General features: G+C 42.3%; 1 protein-coding gene and 1 pseudogene across 1 annotated transcript; both read right to left on the bottom strand.

Moving 5' to 3' along the window:
* Positions 1-450: 450 nt before the first annotated feature.
* LOC129353016 (tripartite motif-containing protein 16-like) lies at positions 451-3,658 on the bottom strand (annotated as a pseudogene).
* A 555-nt stretch (positions 3,659-4,213) lies between these two features.
* LOC129353020 (thioredoxin-like protein 1) lies at positions 4,214-7,268 on the bottom strand. The gene is made up of 8 exons (XM_055022237.1): positions 6,984-7,268; positions 6,336-6,432; positions 6,000-6,161; positions 5,434-5,556; positions 5,291-5,360; positions 5,054-5,226; positions 4,699-4,803; positions 4,214-4,446 (listed from the first exon to the last, which is right to left on the bottom strand). Exons 1-8 carry the CDS (start codon positions 7,079-7,081, stop codon positions 4,417-4,419), a joined length of 858 nt encoding a protein of 285 aa, XP_054878212.1. The 5' UTR covers positions 7,082-7,268; the 3' UTR covers positions 4,214-4,416.
* Between the last annotated feature and the right edge of the window lie 11,922 nt (positions 7,269-19,190).

Genomic DNA, 19,190 nt, shown 5'->3' with positions numbered 1-19,190 from the left:
GTTGTTCGGAGGAAGAGAAACTAATTATATATGTTTCACGTAAAATAAATTTCACATCAAAATAAAACTTTTAAGACTCACCCTACATTTTAAAACCAAAAACAATATGGCATTTGCTTGTTTTTTTAACTATACCCCACAAAATCGAGTTTTTTATATCCGTCATTGAACGCATCGTGAAGAAAAGGGGCGGGGTTACTGCAGATTCTTTTTCTGTCAGTTGTCATGTGATGCATTCAATTGACCTGTAAAGTTGGAAATTAGAGCTATGTCACACCGGGATCGAGCTCAGTATGACAGTTAAATGACAGAAAATATTAATACAGAGGTACAAGTACGATATAATAAATTGTAGTTCTAATATTATTTTTACACAGAGCTTTATAAAACTAAGCTTCATAAATCATAATGTAAAAAACACACCAGAGTAAGAAACAGGCTGGACATTAATAAGATTTAACCCACTTTATTGCAATCAGAGACATTTAAAAGAAATGCAAGGTAAATAATGTCATTCATTTAAAGCAGAAAAAAGCAGATTTAATGTTTGAATTTTATCAAAACGTGCTTATGTCCACAAAGACATTAAAAAAATTAAAAATTTGTCCATAAGGTTACCAAAGTGTTTCATTTAGATTTTTAAATAAATTAGTTTATCATGTCTCATCAATGTTACATTGTAAATCTTATAGTATGTCAAATTTTGTTACATTATGTACATATTCATCATATTGTTTTCATCACTTCATCTCATATCAGATCTCATTTTTATTGACTGCTACTCTGAAATGGTTTTTCCCATTTCAGGTCTTATTTATGGAATGATAAACAAAAATGTCTGACTTTCTCCATTTAAAACAAACAAAAAAACTGAATAAACCTTTCCAATTATTTAATATTTTTCTGTCCACCCAACACATTTCAATATATTTAATAGGATATATTGATGTCAAGGTGGAATTTCCATCTGTTGTTTTGACTTTTTTCACGTATAGCACAATATTTCTGCAATTTTGATCACTTCAATGGACTCACGTACAAATACTAAATTGATGTCTTTCTGTGTTCAATACTTTGTGTTTAATTTGGTAACTTTGCTTCAGTTTTTCCTTGCATGTTTCTTATTTCTTTGCATGTTTAAGTGTAAAAAAAAAAGGAATGCAACTAATGTGTATTTTTACTGCAGCAGAACATAAAGGAGAATTATTTTAATCAGATAAAACCCCATCTGACCAAAGGTTACAGATCTGAGCTGAGGCGTTCCTATATACACCGAAGCCAGGACAGAGAGGTCGGGTGAAGGTTGTCTGGACTCTGTGCAGGAGGCTCATGTTGTTGTCAGAGACGCTGTAGAAGGACAGAACACCTGCACTGTGATCCAGGTAAACTCCTATTGTGTATGAAAATGGACCTGAGACTGGAGTTCTGATCCAGTTGTGTCTGATTTCATAACCCTGACAGCAACACTGCAAAGCCCAGGACTTTTTATTGTTTCCAAACGCACTTTCTTCACCTTTCCTGCTGATGTCTTTATATGAAACTGCTATGAACACGTCATCTCTGCCATATTCTGCTTCCCACTCCACCTCCCAGTAACAACGCCCAGTTAGACCTTCTCTACACAAAATCTGGGGCCAGTATGAGAACTGATCTGGATGATCCACAAAAATCCCATTTTTTGGTGGTGAAAAGCCCTTAGTGGATATTCACACGTGACACACATATGTGCAGTTACTTGGTCTAAAGTTAGAGGACAGGCGTACTGCAGGAACTCCCCTCTGGTCTGAGGTTCTGCCTGTGGAATCAGAACCTGCACATCGGTTCCAGTCGGTGGAACTGGGCTCCAGTCCTCGGTGAGCAGCTGCTCCAGTTTGTCCCTCAGCTCAGAAACCGTTCCATCTGCGTCTCGTCTGAAGCTCTCAGGCTGAACGTCGATGCGGGTCGGGTCAGAGGCCTCTCCGGGTCGGGCCAGGGAGCCGTAGCTCTGCAGAAAGCGGATGTGGTCACTGGTCTGCTGCAGCTCCTCCAACATGGCGGCTCTCCTCCTCAGATCCCTGATCTCCTCCTCCAGCGCCTCCTGCAGCTCCTTCACTTTGTTGACCTCAGATTCCTGCCGAGATCGGATCTGCTGCTTCACGGCGGTGAAGATCTTCTCTGCGTTTCTCAGCGCCTCGTCAGCAGACCGACGGACGTCCTGCTCCGCCTGCTGGAGCTTCTCCACCTCCTGCTGTCTGCCCTGGATCCTCCGCTGGACGTCCTGCCGACGCGCCGCCAGCTCCTTCTGCTTGTTGCTCATCTCGGCGGCGGCGGAAATCGTCTGGTGGTCTTTGTGCTCGTCCATCAAGCAGAGGTAGCAGATGCAGCTCTGGTCGGTGCGGCAGAAGATCTTCATCACCTCGCTGTGCAGCGGGCAGACGCTGTCCTCCAGCTGCAGGGACGGCGCCACCAGCTTGTGCTTCTTCAGGGCGGAGATGGAGAAGTGAGGCTGGAGGTGCAGCTCGCAGAACGACACCAGACACTGCAGGCACGACTTGACTGCTTTCTGCTTCTCCTCACTGCAGAAATCACACAACACATCTACAGAGAGAAGAGTTTGGATCAAAGTTAGCAGAGTTCACTAAACCTCAGGAGATAATGAGAACTGAAACCGACAGAACATTGTTAAACATGTGGGCAGAGAACACAATAACCGTCCTCTAGTAAAAATAAAAAGTAGTCATTAAAAAAACGAGTTAAAAAGTATTAAAAAATCAAGTCAAGTACTGAGAAACTCAACAAATTATTAATCACTTAATATTTAAAAATTACATCATCAGATGGACCAAAATATCAAGTTTAGTGAAAATTTTGGTATTTTAAAAACAAAATAAAATATCAAAAATCAGGCAAAAGATTTTTCCAAATCAGTTTCTTTCAATAATAAAACAAACTTATGAAACTTTAACAAAACCATTTATGTGTTTGTCTGGTGAATATTTGGTTTAAACATGTTTTTCATTCAGTGGGTTAAAAATCCAGAAATTTTACTCAAAAGTAACAAAACGTCATAATGAAAATATTCAATAAAAGAAAAAATACTAATAAAATGTCATTTTTAACAATTACTCCAGTCAATGTAACTAATTGCTACCAAACTCTGGTTGTAATGCATTTATATTGTTTCTTCTTTCATATCAGCTGCCTGCCAACATGAGCCAAAGTTCACGGAGGTGTGACGTCACATGACGCAATACTGGCAAACACTGTAAAAACTATTTAACTTAAATCCAGAAACAAACAGCAGAATGAGTGGAAATGATGGAGACCCGGAGCGGCTCACCCTGCTGTGACCCCCGCTGTGACCCCCGCTGTGACCCCGCAGGCTGTGACCCCGCAGGCTGCGGGCCCTCAGAGGCCCGCGGGCCGCTCTCCCTCATCTCGTCCACCAGCTCCGCCAGCACGGTGCTCCGCACCAGCTGCGGCGTCGGGCTGAAGCTCTGGCGGCACTGCGGGCAGCTGGGGCCCCGCTGCTCCCAGAACCTCCCGATGCAGGCCAGGCAGAAGCTGTGGCCGCAGGGGATGGTGACCGGATCCTTCAGCAGGTCCAGGCAGATGGAGCAGCTGAGCTTCTCCTGCTCCAGGTTCGGTTCTGACTGCGCCATTTCTGAGCCGCTTTCAGAGCCAGACACCAGGAAGAGGACAGAGCGGCTACAGCGCCCCCTATGGTCCACAGCCAGAACGACAGGTTCTTTCAACAGGACTTTTTTAATTAAGAAAAAGATAAACGTTCATTTTTACTCAGTTTGGAGCAAAACATTTAGCTTGTAGCTAAATATTTGGGTTGTTGGATATTTCATTTGAAACTAAAAATTTTGCTTGCTGACTCAGTATCTAGTTTGGGGCTAAATACTTAGCATTCTCAGGTTCTCAGGTTCCTGTCAGCAGAGACTGGGACCGGTTCGACCCGCTTAACGAAATAGTTTGGAGCTAAATATTTAGTTTGTTAAACGTTTGAGCTCTGAGCCTAATTCTCTTTAGTAACTGCAAGTTGCTTCTGACTTTTTTCTATCACACTTTTTCCTTCCACTTAATTTCCCATTGATATTCTTAAATACAGCACTTTGTGAACAACAAGCTCAGATCCGGTTGTGGTTTATGATTTTGTAGCCATAACATTTATGTTGAAACCAACATTAAAATGAACAGTTTAAGACTGAAGCAAACCAGCAGCGCATGCCTTTGAAAACAGATTGTGTTTTATTTACAGCGATTTCAACAGAATTACAATATAAACGACTGACAGACGGAGCGCCCGGTGAGAGCGACAGGAGGAACGCTGGAGGCCTCTTCTTCTTCTCCTGCTTCTCCTTTGGCAGAAGGAAAAAACCCTCGACTGTTTCTGCAGCCTCTCCTCATCCTCATCCTGCTCTTCCTCCCTCAGTGACTCTCTCCTTTCTTCCCGACAACCTGCAAGATGAAAACATGAGCACGTCTCTGCTGAGCGGGCAGCTTTAAGCCTCCATAGGAGCAGGTTTGTTGCTCCGTATGGCGGCTTTAAGCCTCGATAGCAGCAGGTTTGTTGCTCCGTATGGCGGCTTTAAACCTCCATAGCAGCAGGTTTGTTGCTCCGTATCGCGGCTTTAAGCCTCCATAGCAGCAGGTTTGTTGCTCCGTATCGCGGCTTTAAGCCTCGATAGCAGCAGGTTTGTTGCTCCGTACCCGTTTGAAGTCGTTCATGTTGGTGGCCTGGACCGGAGTGCCGATGAACGTCAGGTAGTTGATCTTCGTCGTTTCCTCGTCTCCCTGGTTTGACTTGACAAACAGCTGCAGAAGGAAAACAGGAAATGCATTAGACACATCAGGGTGTCCAAAGTGCGGCTCGGGGCCGTTTACAGCCCGTTGAGGAGCTTCATTCTCCAGTAAATGGAGCTGATGCAGGTGGAGTTTGTGTGTTCCTCATCTAGTTCTTTCTCCTGCTGCTCTCCATATCTGCACTTCTCTTTGCCTGGTTCGGTCCAGTCGATCCACCGGGTCGTATTTCAGCTCATTGAACTTTCAGACGTGGTTTTCTCACCGTGACGCTCTGGACGTTCTGAAACTTGACGTAGCGCAGCGGGATCAGGCCGTCGTCTTTGCAGTCTTCCTCAGACAGCTCCAGGGTCTGGGTGGCTTTACTCCGCTCGGCGTCGTCGAAGTCCATCGACCGAGGGAGGTTGATGAAGATCTTCAGGACCTTCGGGGCCCGGGCTGAGGCGAGACGACACCGTGAAGGACGGTCGGGTTTTAAACGCCTCACCTTAAAAAAACTCACCTAAGTCTGAACACTGGAGCTTCATGGAGAAAAGCTTGACCGGCTGGTTGAAGGCGATCGTTATCAGCAGCTGGAGAAGGAAACGGTCATCAGTAAAGCGAACAGGAAGTGTGAATCCCCTGTCACTCGGGGTCAGAGGTCACCTGCTCGTCGCAGTCGGACTCCAGGCAGGACGAGTCTTTGATTAAGCAGTTGTCGAAGCCGCAGTCGTCGCTCTCGTTGAGACACTCGCAGCCGGCTTTATTGACGAATGGCATGAGGTCCATCTGAGCGACACAAACACAGAGGTCAGAGGTCAGAGCAGGTCGAACCGGTCCCAGTCTCTGCTGACTGGAAACTGACAACGTTCTTAACTGGTTCCACTGGGATACAAAATAATGTTTTAACATGAAAACACTGAGAGCAACTTCCTCCTTCACCAAATGGAAACAAGATGGAGGCGTCAGATTCTAGCAGCTAGAGGATTTCATGAATTATTTCTTCCATTAGCGCTAGGCTAGCACTTTAGCTTGGGGTGCATTTACCCAGAATGCCCTTCGCTGTAGTCCTGCCTTTGGAGCAGTCTCTGGTCTGCTTGGGGTTCAAGCTGATTTTTCTGTCTGTATGTCATTTTCCCAAACTCAGTTTGGACAAAAGCCTCTGATCTGGTCTTAACTCAACCGGGGATAATCCAGAACCGGCCTGGACCCGTGTGGTGCCGTAAACTCACGTATCCCTTGGGAATGTCCGAGTCCTCGTTGTTTCCCGGGTCGTTCTCTGTGTGCTGTTTGATCTTCTCCTCCAGCCCTGCCGCGTCCGCCCCTGGTACCCGGACCCAAGAACAGAACAGGAAGGTGGGCGTCGCTGAGATGTTGTTGGCTCCCGCTGTCCCCTGAGGAAACGGGATTAATGACGTTAAAAAGTCTCAGCAGGAAAATCACTTTCAGATTCAACCTGTAGAACCTCAAGTTGTTCATTTTTAGACTCATTTTAAAACAACTTCATATGAATATTTGGGATCATAAAAGGCTTGATAACATTTAGATGAATGTGTGAAGATGTTTACCTGACAGACATGAACGTCGACCTCCAGGAAAACCACATGAGGATATTTGTTGCTGAACATGTTAAAAGCCGGAGCTATTCTGATGCACGGCCGGCAGCTGAGGGAAGACAGAACATCAGAAAACTGGTCATCATTCCTCTTAAAGCCAAAGACAATCAATTCAGTTCATTTCTGTTCTGTTTGAGAAAGTTATGGTAACTAATCTGCTTTAATCTGAGCAGCAGGAGGATGTAGGTATTAAATAAGAGCAGAGAAGGAAGAGAACACAAAAACAGGACACCAGTAAAAGCAGCACTACTTCAATATAATTTTACTCAAATAAAAGTAAAAAAGTATCCAACCAAGAAATGACTCAAGAGTAAAAAGTATTTGGTGAAATGATCACTTATATTTCTGTGTATCAGAGCAGAACCCGGTGATTCCAGCGGTGCTACACCTCTGCAGCTAACTTACTGCAATACTGCCAAGTCATTGTAAGCAGCAGAGCTAGTTAGCTTCCACCGGCTAACAGCAGCAGGAATCTGGGAGAAAATCAGAGCTATTCCAACATCCAGCTGGTTTTACGACTTTAAATGTCGATCTTCCAGGTGGAGGGGACCCACACACAGAGCCCGGTTAGCGGCCCTCGGCCCGTGTGGAGAATCTTACCCGGCCATTGTGAACTTCACCACGGCTAGCCTGGAGCCGGCGGCCGCTAACTCCGGCTGGAAGTCCGGGTCGCTGCCGATCACTTTAACACCAACCATGGTCCGGTTGTGGGCTGGGGTCCGAGCCTGGTCCTCCGGGAGATGTTCAGAGCAGGAAACCGGGCAGCCAGGGGGGTTAAACGGTTTTGTTTTTAGCTTTCTGTCACAAAATTAGCTCAGCTGCACACCATAGGAACACACTGCACCGTTAAGAATGGAGACTCCTGATTGGTCAATTCCTGACAGGAAAGGCGGAGTTTGTTCTTCTTCGTTGGTTCCTCAACTCCTCTTTGCTGCCCTCGCGTGGAAACAGAACAAACAGTTTTCATTTAAACTTTCGACCGTTCAGGTCACTTGAGGCTCCGTGGGTGTTTTTAAAACCCTTTTGGTTCCGTCATCTATATTTATCTTGGACTGGAATTGATGTAGTTCATAATAATAACTAGAAAACGTATTCAAAGTTTTTGTATGGTTCGTTTGACACCCATGATTGCTGTCTGTATTTGGTTTCTTAGCGAGGCTGAAGGGTTGTTTTTTATTTTAAATCCCATTAAGGATTCTCTATAATTATTAAGTTTGACTTTAAAAAGTTCTTTGAATAATTGATTGAGCTGTTTGGTATCTAGGATCAACTGAAATGATTTTTGACGAAGTGTCTCAAGATGATTTGTTGTTAATTGAAACTGAGTTGAACTGATTGATTGACTGTTGGGGAGTCAATCTATCAGCCAAATCAAGACTATTGTTATGCTTCAAAAATGTTGGTTAGAGTTTCATTTATTATGGTTCAAGCTATGAACATCTGGGTTTTCAGTGTTTTGGCTGTTTTCACCATTTTCTGGAAGTTTGTTCCGTGTTTGGTTCTGGTTCTGGTAACGCAAGGCGAACCAGAACCAGAACCATTGGAATGAACAATGTGATGTTAAAACATAATGTGACAAACAACTGTGGGAAAATACCGTCTATTTCACACAACCTCACGGTTAATGAAAAAGAACTGTCACTTTAAATCACCATGGAAACAGAGAAGCGCCTCTTTAGCTGAGAGCTTGGAAATCCGAGGCTGCGTGAAGACCTTGAAGGCATCTGGAGCGTCGGCCCCCACCCGAGGCGAACGGGGCCACATCCACCAGAGCCGCAGCTCTCGGAGCTTTTCATCTGAGCCCGGTTCCGTCCGAACCGGGGGAGCGATGCGACGTCCCGGAGGAGAGAGCAGCGCAGACCGAGCGGCCAGGCAGCAGCGCGCATTGCGAGGAGCATCTGACTGAGTTCCCGGCAAACAAAGGTGAGCGGCTCTCTGTGTGTTTGGGTTCTGCTCCGCGACGCGTTTCGGTCGAGCCCAGCCCAGAACCGGTGACTGGCAGCCGGGATGAGTCATAGCCTGAGCGGCGCTGCTGCTGCTGCTGCTGGAGGAGAGGAGAGCAGAGCAGCTCTCCGCAGCCTGAGCGGCTTCATTATCAGCTTCACATGCAAAGCGCAGCCAGCGGCTCCGGTCCACAGTGTCCACACGGTCCACAGTGTCCACACGGTCCACAGTGTCCACACGGTCCACAGTGTCCACACGGTCCACAGTGTCCACACGGTCCACAGTGTCCACACGGTTTGCATGAAGTGTGGGAGGCAGAGATGTTGTCTGGTTTGTGTTGCGCATTAACTTTGAATCTACATTTAATTCAACTTTTTCAAATGTGGACACATATAAATACTTCAGGATGGGAACAAGACGAACCGCTGTTTGTTCCTGCAGCTGTAAAGAAGCATCATGACGGAAAGTTAAGTGGAAGAAAAAAGTCTGTTCTCAGTATGCCTTAGATCTAACAGGCTTCAGGAAATAGAATGTAGTTTATTGATCTCCAAGGGGAAAATTATGTATTTGTTGACAAAGGTGTTAAATGTTTGTAAAGACAAACATGCAATATAAACATTTATAAATATAAACTGCATCTTAATACTTTCAGATCCAGGAAATCCAATTTCTACAGAAGCAGTTTGTTTCGTTAGCTGCATCTAAGCTTACAATCAGAAAGTTAAGTGGAAGGAAAAAGTGTTTACTGTGATGTATCAGTGTGAAGCGACTCTGGTCCACGTTGTTCTGCGATGTTCTCGGTTGATATTGATGTCATTGTTAACAAGCTGCAGCAGATCCAGATCTCAGATATTTGAGTCGTTTTCATTCATGTTGGAAATTTAAAATGCAAAGAATTAATAAACAACAAAATGATTCCTGGATGTTTTAAACATCAGGCGCCTAAAAATAACTTTGAATGTCATTGGACAGTTAATAAGTTCAGTAAAGAAGCAAAACGTTCTCTAAGCTTTTTAATGGAAAGTTGAGTGGAAGGCAAAAGTGCAGCTGTGTGAAGCACCTTTGTTCCTTGTCTTTCTGTATATTTTAGGTCTAAATTATGTAACCAGATTTCAGCAGATCTCAGTATCCAGGTTTCACCAAAGAACTCCTGGTGGTCGTAAATGGAACTGCAGGTGCATCTAAATAATTAGTTAATTGATTCAGTAATTTTATGCAAACGTCATGAAAAGGTTTTGGTTGATTCATTTTTCATCATATTTTTTGCGTGAATTGTCCCAGAAGTCGTTGCTATGGCGCCACTTTCTCACATCAAACCATTGAAACTCGTTTCTTCTCCAGCTGGGCTGTCGTGACCTTTAACCTTTCGCCAGGCGGCATGCCGAGTCGTTCGGTGGTAATCTGGAGCCGTGAGCGTCCGGGGCGTTTTGCAGACCTTCAGCTCTGACCAGGCTGTTGCCGGGGCAACGCGTTTACGAACCAGAGGTTTTTATCGCCATCGGCTCTGATGAGCCTCGGTGACCTTTAGGCCAGAGGACGTGACCTTTCCCTCAGCCTGACTCCGCCCCCTGCAGGGTATCGACCAGGAGCAGTGGGGCGCGTGGAGACGGAGGAGCTTTCCTGCAGCGAGGATCTGGCAGCAGAGACGCCATTTGGTTGGCAGAGAAAACGAGTCCAAAAAACAAAAACACTTCCTGATCCGATCATTTCAACTAATTAATTAATTGAGATCCGTAAAAACTGGAACGTTGACAAACTTGATGAGAATTTATTGGGATTTGTTCCATAAATGCCTCAGAAATGTAAAGATCTGAGAAGTGTGGCATGTCTTTGCTGCTCTAGTTCAATCAGATCTGTGAACATTCATTTTCAATTCATACAGATGACTTTGACTAGGCCATTTTAACCTGCGGTTCTGCTTGTTTGGCATGCAAATATTATAGCTTCTGTTCAGCTCAACTCTACTAACTATAATGTCAGACTGAGATAATTATGTCCTTTAATCATGAGAATAAAGTCATAAAATTACTAGAATAAAGTAGTGATTTTATAACTCTTACAAGAAAAATGACAAAATGATCCAGTTTTAGTTTTTTATATGTCATAGAAATTCTTCTTCTTTTAAAGTATTTGCATTAAATAAGCCATTAAAAACATGCGGCGCCACCATAATCCAACCACTTCCTGCTGGTCTTCTTTGTCGTTTCCAGCAGTAGTAACATCCTGTCATTGATCATGTGACGCGTTTGATGTGTTTTCATTCCATTGTTTCAAAATGTACCAATACAAATAAAGCTGGGATGAGCTGAAGAAGTTTATTGAAAGACAATGTTTATTTTAATAGAATTGAATTAATTTGTGAAATTTTACAGTGAATAGAAACAGCTGGTTTCCTCTCAGACCTGATTTGTTGTTTGGATCCAGGTTGAGGTTAAAATCTGGATGTTTTTTCTCAGGTTGAGCTGGGAGGGAACCAGGAAACCTGAACAGCTTTGACTTGTTTCCTGCAGAGCCATTTAGAGCGAGTCTGCGGAAACAGATGCAGTTTGGAAACACCAAGCAAATGAAATGGTTTCATCTGTGAAGAGAGGGAGCAGATAATCCTGGTTGTTCTGTCAGAGGAAGCTCTGAAAGCTTTAAACGATCAATGGATTCAGACAGTAAATCAGTTCAGCATCACATTCTGTCTGCCAGCCACTTTTATTCCTCTCAGAAATCGCAGGATTGCAGCCATTTATGACGGACGGCTTCGCTCTTCTGACATCTGCAGGAGAATCCTGTGATTAATCTGTATATGAGGGAATACTTGACGTTATTGCATCTATCTTAAATCTTATTTCCCATGTATAAAATAAAACCCTCCAGTCTAGAAGTGGAAATAACATTATAGGATCAGTCAGGAGACATTACAGAATCATTTGGAAATGCCAAAAAATGAAATCAAATCTAATTGTGTGTTAATGGTTATGGGTTTTTACTCTTCGGAGCCGAACTTGAAGTTGAACGATAAATTTGATGAACTGCACAGTCATGGTTTGGATTTAGTGGAGCAGATAATTGAAAAATCTTTTACATGCAGATACAGATGCTCCAAGGGGAAGTGGAAAAAAACCTCTAGCCAGTGAAAAAAATCAAGATGGCTGCCGTGGTCATCAGGGAGGCTAATGTTTGAAATAGAATCACCAATGAAATGAATGTTTGGTTTCAAATAATAAATTTAAATTATGAATATTTTCTTGATGTTGTTTCCTTTATCATTTTTCAAAATGGCTGCTAATGGCTGTTGTAATGGGGTAATAAATGTTTGCGCTAAAATCACACAATTAACCACAAAGTTTGGTTCACTAACCACTAATTTGCTAAACAAGAATATTAGCTATGCTAATGCTAATCTGCTAAACACATAAAACTGACCAGAAGCTAACGCTAAAACACAAAACACATTCAAAAAATTTGCTTGCTCTAATAATAAACACAGAAAATTCACTGGAAGCTAACAGTCCACTGCTAAACACACTGAAAAATTAACAGGAGCTAATGCTAAACTGCTAAAACAGTAAAAGATTTAGCAGAAGCTAACACTAAACTGCAAAGCCAGTAAATAAATTAGCAAAAGCTAACTTTAAACACACAAAAATTACTGGAAGCTAACGCTAAAATGCTAAACAGTTTTTAAAATTTGCAAAGCTAACGCTAACCCTTAAGACTCTGAGTCTGTCGTACATCTTCATCTATTTCCATGCAAATATAAACATCAGGATCATTAAAACTATTTTCCTGGTTCTTCTGTAGCCATGAAGCTGGAGAGGAAAATGTTGTGATGGTTGGAGAAACCTGCCCTGATTCATCGTCGAATGTCTCTGCTGCATCGCTGCAGGAAGCGGTTCAGCTTCCACTGAAACAGAAAACAATCTGCACATCTCGGGTCATTTGTGTCTGTGCAATAAATGGAGGCAGCAGAAATAAATTGCAGCTCATCAATAATTGAAAGCAACAGGCTGTGAGGTCCTCAGTAGAGGAAGATTTAGTTTGTTTTGGTGGGAAACTAAAACTGAAACTTTTGCTCCAATTCAAGCTGCTGCACTTTTAAATCAAAATGAACATTTTTTGCACAGCTTTGGTTTATTTGAGAGTGTCAAGTTTTTAATCTTCCTGTTGTCTGTTTTAACTTTGAACCAGAAACAAAGTTTTTCTCTTGCAGTCCCAGAAATCCTCTGGCTTCTCCTCAAAACGGCTTCGATTTCAAAATAAAGTAACTTCCTGTAAAGTTGTAGAACTGGTGTCCATGTTGGATGGTGTTTTTATTTGTGTAAATTTGTTCTTGCTTTCTGCGTCCTGATCCTCATCAGGATCTCTGGTTGTTTCTCGCTGCTGATTTCTGACCCGATGCCAAGAAGCATCACTTCCTGCCTCCCAGCGGTCGCCGTAGCAACCAGGCTAACTTCTTGCTGTTTCATCCCCCATGGAGAAAAAAAGATCAGGTTCAATTTGAGTTGGGGAGAAAATATCAGCAGAATAAATTTATTAGAAGTTTGATTTGCTAGAATTCCAGCATCGGTTGAAAACAGACGTTCGCTGCTCCATCGTTTTAGTTTAAATCTGACGCCATCAAACCTTTTCTTGAATCCGCTGGAGTTGGTTCTGACGAGGGAGAGAGACGGACATCATGGGGAGGGAGGAGGAGACACCAGTTGCCTGGTGACGGAGCAGGAGGAGACGAAGGTGAAGAGAGGAGGAGAAGAGGAAGAGGAGGAGGAGGAGGAAGAGGAGGAGGAGAAGAAGTAGGAGACGAAGGTGAAGGGAGGAAGAAGAGGAGGAGGAAGAGGAAGAGGAGGAAGAGTAGGAAGATGAGGAAGAGAAGGAGGAGAATGAGGAGGAGGAGGAGAAGAGGAGGAGGAGGAAGAGAGGAGGAAAGAGGAAGAGAGGAGGAAGAGAGGAGGAAGACCGAGACATGTTTCATGTCTCGGTCGCCGGTGATTGGTTTGGCTTTCTGACGATCATCCAATCACAGAGCGGGGATTGGAAATGTCTCAGCGTGAAAAGAGAAATAAAAAGTTTATTGATCTGAAGTCAGGATGAAATGTGTAAAACCTGATCAAAATGTTACAAAACATTAGGGGTGTCCAAAGTGTGGTTCAGGGACTGTTGGAGAAGAGGAGGAAGAGAGGAGGAAGAGGAGGAGGAAGAGGAGGAGGAGGAAGAGAAGGAGGAGGAGAAGAGGAGGAAGAAGAGGAGGAGGTGAAGAGTTGTTTTCCAATAGCAGAGATCTGATGATTTATGCCGGTCAGGTTCTCCTCATTTTCATATTCAGCTGTTTTATTTTGCAGGTTTTAATTTCTATCATCTATTTATTTTTATAATAATTAAACATTTTAAAAAAAAAAAAACTCCTGATTTACATCTGCATATTTATCACGATGTCAGTGATGATATTGCAAAACCAGTTAGAAGCAGAATAAGTTCAATAAAGTTCTGTTTGGCCTTTATTCTTCCGTTTTCAGATTGTCCTCCTGTGATGTGGTTTGTTGTTGGTCTGAAACTCGTCGGTTTCTGTGATTTTCATGCACCAGTTGTCCTGAAATGAAGTTCTGGTCTGTAAGCAAACACAAAGCGACGCTCCGGGGAAGATGTTGTTAAACCTTTAATGTTTGCTCTCAGACTCAAATCTCAGGAATATGAAGATCAACTGTTTGCTTTCTGAATGCATTTCCAATAATTCATAGTTAAAAATCTTCAGGCTCAGATTTTAACTGTTGAATGAAGAAACTAAAACAAAATTTATTAATTATTTACACACAAGCATTTATAATGTCATCAACTTTCTGTTCACTACAGTCTGCACTCTTTCGCTAATGTGCTAATAGCTTCAGCTCTTGCAACTTCACTGTTGTGGTAAAACAGTTTTTACTCTCAGTTTTTTACTTCCAGCTCGTTTCTCTTTTCTGGTTCATGTTTGTCTTTAATTTGTCTTCTGCGTCCGTCTCCTCCTGCTGCTCCCAGTGGCCTTCCCGTTACTTCCTCTCATTTATCTTCTTGCTCCGCCGTTCGTCATGTTTCCCTCCTCGGTTGAGCTCTCCTCTTCCTCCTCCTCCTCCTCTTCCTCTTCCTCCTCTTCCTCCTCCTCCTCTTCCTCCTCCTCCTCTTCCTCCTCCTCCTCTTCCTCTTCCTCCTCTTCCTCCTCCTCCTCGTTTTGGGACTCGTGACTCGAGCTGATATTCAGCTGACAGGACTTTATTAGGAGTCAAACACAGGCGCCTCTTTCTCCCTCTCAAATAAGAACCATCAGCAGGAACCTGGCGAAATAAAAACTGCTCCCAAACAAACAAACAAACAAACAAACAAACAATAAAGCACATTAAGATGATCGGATCAGAAAGCGACGCGTCTTTATTCGCTCTCGCTGTTAAATGCCGGCATCTCAAACACACACACACACACACACACACATACACACACACATACACACAAACACACACACACAGCCACACACACACATACACACACACACACACACACACACATACACACACACATACACACACACATACACACACATACACACACACACACACGCGTTAGCTGCTCTCTGCTTGAGGTCGGAGGCTCATGCATTTTTAAAATCGCTGCTGTCTGCTCTGCTCTCCTCAGTAAAAAGCTGCTTGTTCTCAGTTTTACTGATGACTTGAAATCAATTAGGAAACATGGAAATTAATCTGCATGAAGTAAACGCTGGAACAAAGTCTCACATTTAAAGATAGATGAAAGAGGTGGATTCTTAAAAAACCTTAAATTAACATGGGAAAAATAGAAAACATGCATTAAGAAGAGTCTTCCATTTTGTTTTGCAGGATTATTTAATCCTGTAAACTTTATGTAGTTTTTCATAGATGGAAATTTGCTGTTATGCAGAAGTTTGAGCTAACTAGCTGCTAATTAGCTACAGGAAGGGTAAAATATCTAGCTTTTCTACTTCTATATGGCTGGATGATATTATTCTTATCCATTAGCCAAATTACACAAATTATTTATTTGGGATTTTTTTTTTGTACATTTCTGTCGTGATACAAGACTTAAAAGTGTAAAATTAATTGGTGAGAGCTGCAGAAACGATGTCGCTGTCTGGATATCTGTACATAATTTTATTTTATTTGAGGTGGTGCTCGGACTTGGTGCCCCCCTGGGCAACAGCCAGCATGAAAAAACACAACTATTTATGAACAATCTGCATCTTGCCTGCTGTAATTTTATATTTTTCACCAACAAATGTTTTTATTGAACCATTTCTCTTAAAGTTTTGTGTAATTTGTCGACATGAAAACATCTGTTTCCATGGAGAGGAAGGATGAGCTATTTCAGGAAAAATATTTTCTTTTTTAACAAACCTATTCACCGGCATGATTATGTTTCGACTTATTTTTGTTAGCAGTAAATATTTCAGCTCCAAAGCAGTGAAAGAGTCAAACTGAGCCAGACCTTCAGCATGGAAACTTTTCTCTGCTTGGCGTCTGTTGATGTCTTGGTACGGGGACTAAACATGGCAAAACTAAGCAGACTTGGTGGAACATCAAGTCCTGTCATGCCTTGGAAGAATTAATGTTCCACTTCTGAAAAGTGAATCAGTTTATATTTCCTGTGACATCAGAGGCTTTTATTTTATTAGTTAATTATTAACTTTCCTTCTTGGGATGAAAGCGAATAAATCAGAAAGAAGGTCATGACATCAGTTTTACTGTTTGTTTCATACAGGCGGCAGGCCAAGGCCGTTGGATCTTCACAGCGCAGACAAAGAGATGGCATAGTGTCACATGAGGTCAACATAATTAACGTGTCATCAGTGAATTATTGAGCAGCAGTTATCAGGTTTTAAGAGGCGGATATGCAATAATGTGTTGGAGGTGTTAGCATAATGCTAGCTATTCCAATACTCAAGTACACAAATAAAAAAACTCATCTTCTGATGCTTTTCATGAGGCAGCTTCTTCTGTTTCTTCAGTTTGTGTGTTGCCTCCCCCTTGTGGTAGTGACTGACCTCTGCAGTTCAAAATAACAACAGAATTGAGTTAGTTTAATTTTCATGCCAAAATAATGAAATTGCTTGTTGTTTACGTCTTTGTTTGCCACTCTGCTGACTCGTGGCGTCGCCTTGGCTAACAAGCAGCGGGTTTGAAACTGCCAACAATGTGAACCCTGACTGGTGCATTCCTGAATCCTCAGGTAATGACTCCAAGTGAGGCTGTTGGTCTCAGACTTTCTCCTATAAATGTTTTGTCGCAAAATGGCGACGGCAAAAAAAGTCTGTTGGTTGTTCAACAATTTAATAGATTTTTGAAAATGGTGTCTTCAATACCCAATCGATGTAAACGTAGCCACAGTTTTTATTAAAACTAACTGAATTAAAGGGACAAAACGCCACAGTGAAATAAAACTGAACTTTGATTATTCTAAGTGGTTGAATGTGACGGTAGCAGCTGGAAATAGGAGGCAACATTCCTGCCGTAATTGAAGCTGCATGACCGACTGATTGTTGAGCTGGGCTCATAAAAACTGACCTTCACTTCCACACATCCTGGTTTCAGACGAGGAAAATTTAAATCCTCTCAAACTGTTTGGTCATATTGTGTTGCTCTACAGATTTAAAAGTTTGTGTTATAAGTAAAAATCCTCCAGATTTATTCATAACTTTTCTCTGAGCTGCAGATGTAACAGCAGAAAACATTCCTTTCTATTCCACGTGGTTTTCTTTCTGCTTTGCATGAGCCACAGCGATCTGATCTTAATCCTCCTCAGCAGAGCAAACGCTTCCAACGGAAACAGTCTTAGAGATAAACCCAGTTCAGTTCAGGCCTTAGTTTGCAAAATGCTTCACAGTCAGAAAACAATGAGCTTCACTTCAGCTGCAGCGTCTGAAACCAGATCCTGGGATTTCAGCTCTGAAATGCGACTTTTCCTCTGGCAATAAAAAAATAAGGATTTCTGAGAAACTTTATCCAATTCTGATTATTTCTCATCATTAAATTAACTGTCTGCTGAAAAACTGTTTAATTAGTTTGTTGTAAATTTGTTTCATTCTGGGAAGCTTGGCAGCTTTCTGAGAAGTTTTTCTCTTTGGAGAATAATGGACTGGTTTAAAGATGACCTTTAACCCTTCAGAGGTTGATGAGCAGCAGCTGATCTTGGATCAATGCTGCTGTTTCCCACCTCATAGATTTGGTTTGATTTGGACCAGAACTCCATTATCTGCTCCACCTCCAGCTGCTGTGGTTCTGAGTCAAACCAGCCTGTTCCCCTCCTGACCTGTGGGGGCGCTGCACCAACAACCACTGAAGGAAACGACACAAAACGTCTGAAGACACTGAGAGCAGCTTTCTTCTTTACCAGATGGAAACAAGATGGAGGCGTCAGAGTTTAGTGCTGGAGGATTTCTTATTAGTCTTAGGCTAAAGACCAGGAACCATTTCTGCAGCTAGCGCTAGGATGCATGCTAGGTTTGGTTGTATTTACCCAGAATGCCCTGCGCTCTAGTCCACTTCCTGCTTTTGGAGCGGTCTCTGTTTGTTTCATCACATTTGCATGCAAACCGCTGAGACTTCACTTGAACCAAACTTAAAGTTCGTAGACGGATTCGGTTCGGTGTTTCGGTACGAACCGGATTTTCTAGAGAAACGGACCCAGAGTTGGTTTAAATCAGCCTAAGAGAAATGATGGGATGAACCTGAAGCAGCAGATCAGCTTGTATTGAGGTTCTCACAATGTTTCTTATTAACTGCTGAAGGCTTTTGATCACCAGAACCTTGTCTGTAATGTTTTCCGTTTTTTCTGCCTTTTGGGTTTGATGCGTCTGGTTTGCTGAACGTCAGATGGGAAAGTTTGATTTGAATCCGATCCGGCAGCTGGATTTGCTCCGGCCTCAGGTTGTCGTATTTTGGGAAGTCGGCCTTCGATTTCCACCGTCAGCTGATGATGATGTCACTGCAGGCCGGGGATAACGGCTGTGAGCCGCAGAGACACTTCCAGTATGAAACCAGTTCATTCTCTGAGCTTCTCTCTGGTTCACTGGGAATTGTGGGAATTGCTGTCATGTTTCATGTCTCGGTGGCCGGTGATTGGTTTGGCTTTCTGACGATCATCCAATCAGAGAGCGGGGATTGGAAACGTCTCAGGGTGAAAAGAGAAATAAAAAGTTTATTGATCTGAAGTCAGGATGAAATGTGTAAAACCTGATCAAAATGTTACAAAACATTAGGGGTGTCCAAAGTGTGGTTCAGGGACCGTTGGTGGCACCTGGCAAGAATGGTGAAAATTACATTTCTACTGTTTGTGGAAAACTTTAAGAACACACAATCATAATTCTTTAATTTGATAATAAGTAACTCTTGACCTGTAATATCAAAAGGAAATTCTGAGTTTAAAGTAAAATTCTGAAAAATGTCAGAATTCTGTGAAAAATTTCAAAATTACGTGAAAAACAAAGAAAAGTGTGAAAAAGTCAGAATTCGGAGTGAAAAAGTTAAAATTCAGTTGAAAAAAGTCAAAATTCCCAAAATTCTAAATTCTGTGAAAAATTTCAAAATTACGAGAAATGCCAGAATTTTGAATTTTAACTAAGAATTTTAAGGAAGATGCCACATTATCCCAAAAAAAAATAAATAAAATATTCTATGAAAAACATCAGATTTTTTTTCAGAATTATTATGTTTTATTTTATTTTATGTCATAGAAAGTCATGTCACAAACATCCAGTGACCTTTGATCCATAAACACCATCATATTTGGCAAAACACATCAAAGAAAATTCTCACTTTTATTGCTGGAAATGAACTAAAAACCTTTTAAACCAAGAAAATAAAAATAATTGCCCCAAAA

The sequence above is a fragment of the Poeciliopsis prolifica genome, unplaced genomic scaffold (genome assembly GCF_027474105.1).
Source record: "Poeciliopsis prolifica strain line A6 unplaced genomic scaffold, Auburn_PproV2 SCAFFOLD083, whole genome shotgun sequence".
Classification (NCBI taxonomy): Eukaryota; Metazoa; Chordata; class Actinopteri; order Cyprinodontiformes; family Poeciliidae; genus Poeciliopsis; species Poeciliopsis prolifica.
Note: the sequence above shows the minus strand (reverse complement) of the source record. Positions and strands in the feature narration are given on the sequence as shown.

What these genes read in the sequence shown, in the direction of transcription:
- LOC129353020 (XM_055022237.1), bottom strand. Translation starts at nt 7,081, where the DNA reads ATGGTTGGTGTTAAAGTGATCGGCAGCGACCCGGACTTCCAGCCGGAG. An exon ending in GCTCCAGTGTTCAGACTTAG is followed by an intron (nt 5,227 to 5,290) that starts GTGAGTTTTTTT and finishes GTCTCGCCTCAG; the next exon opens with CCCGGGCCCCGAAGGTCCTG. An exon ending in AGAACGTCCAGAGCGTCACG is followed by an intron (nt 4,804 to 5,053) that starts GTGAGAAAACCA and finishes TTCCTTCTGCAG; the next exon opens with CTGTTTGTCAAGTCAAACCA.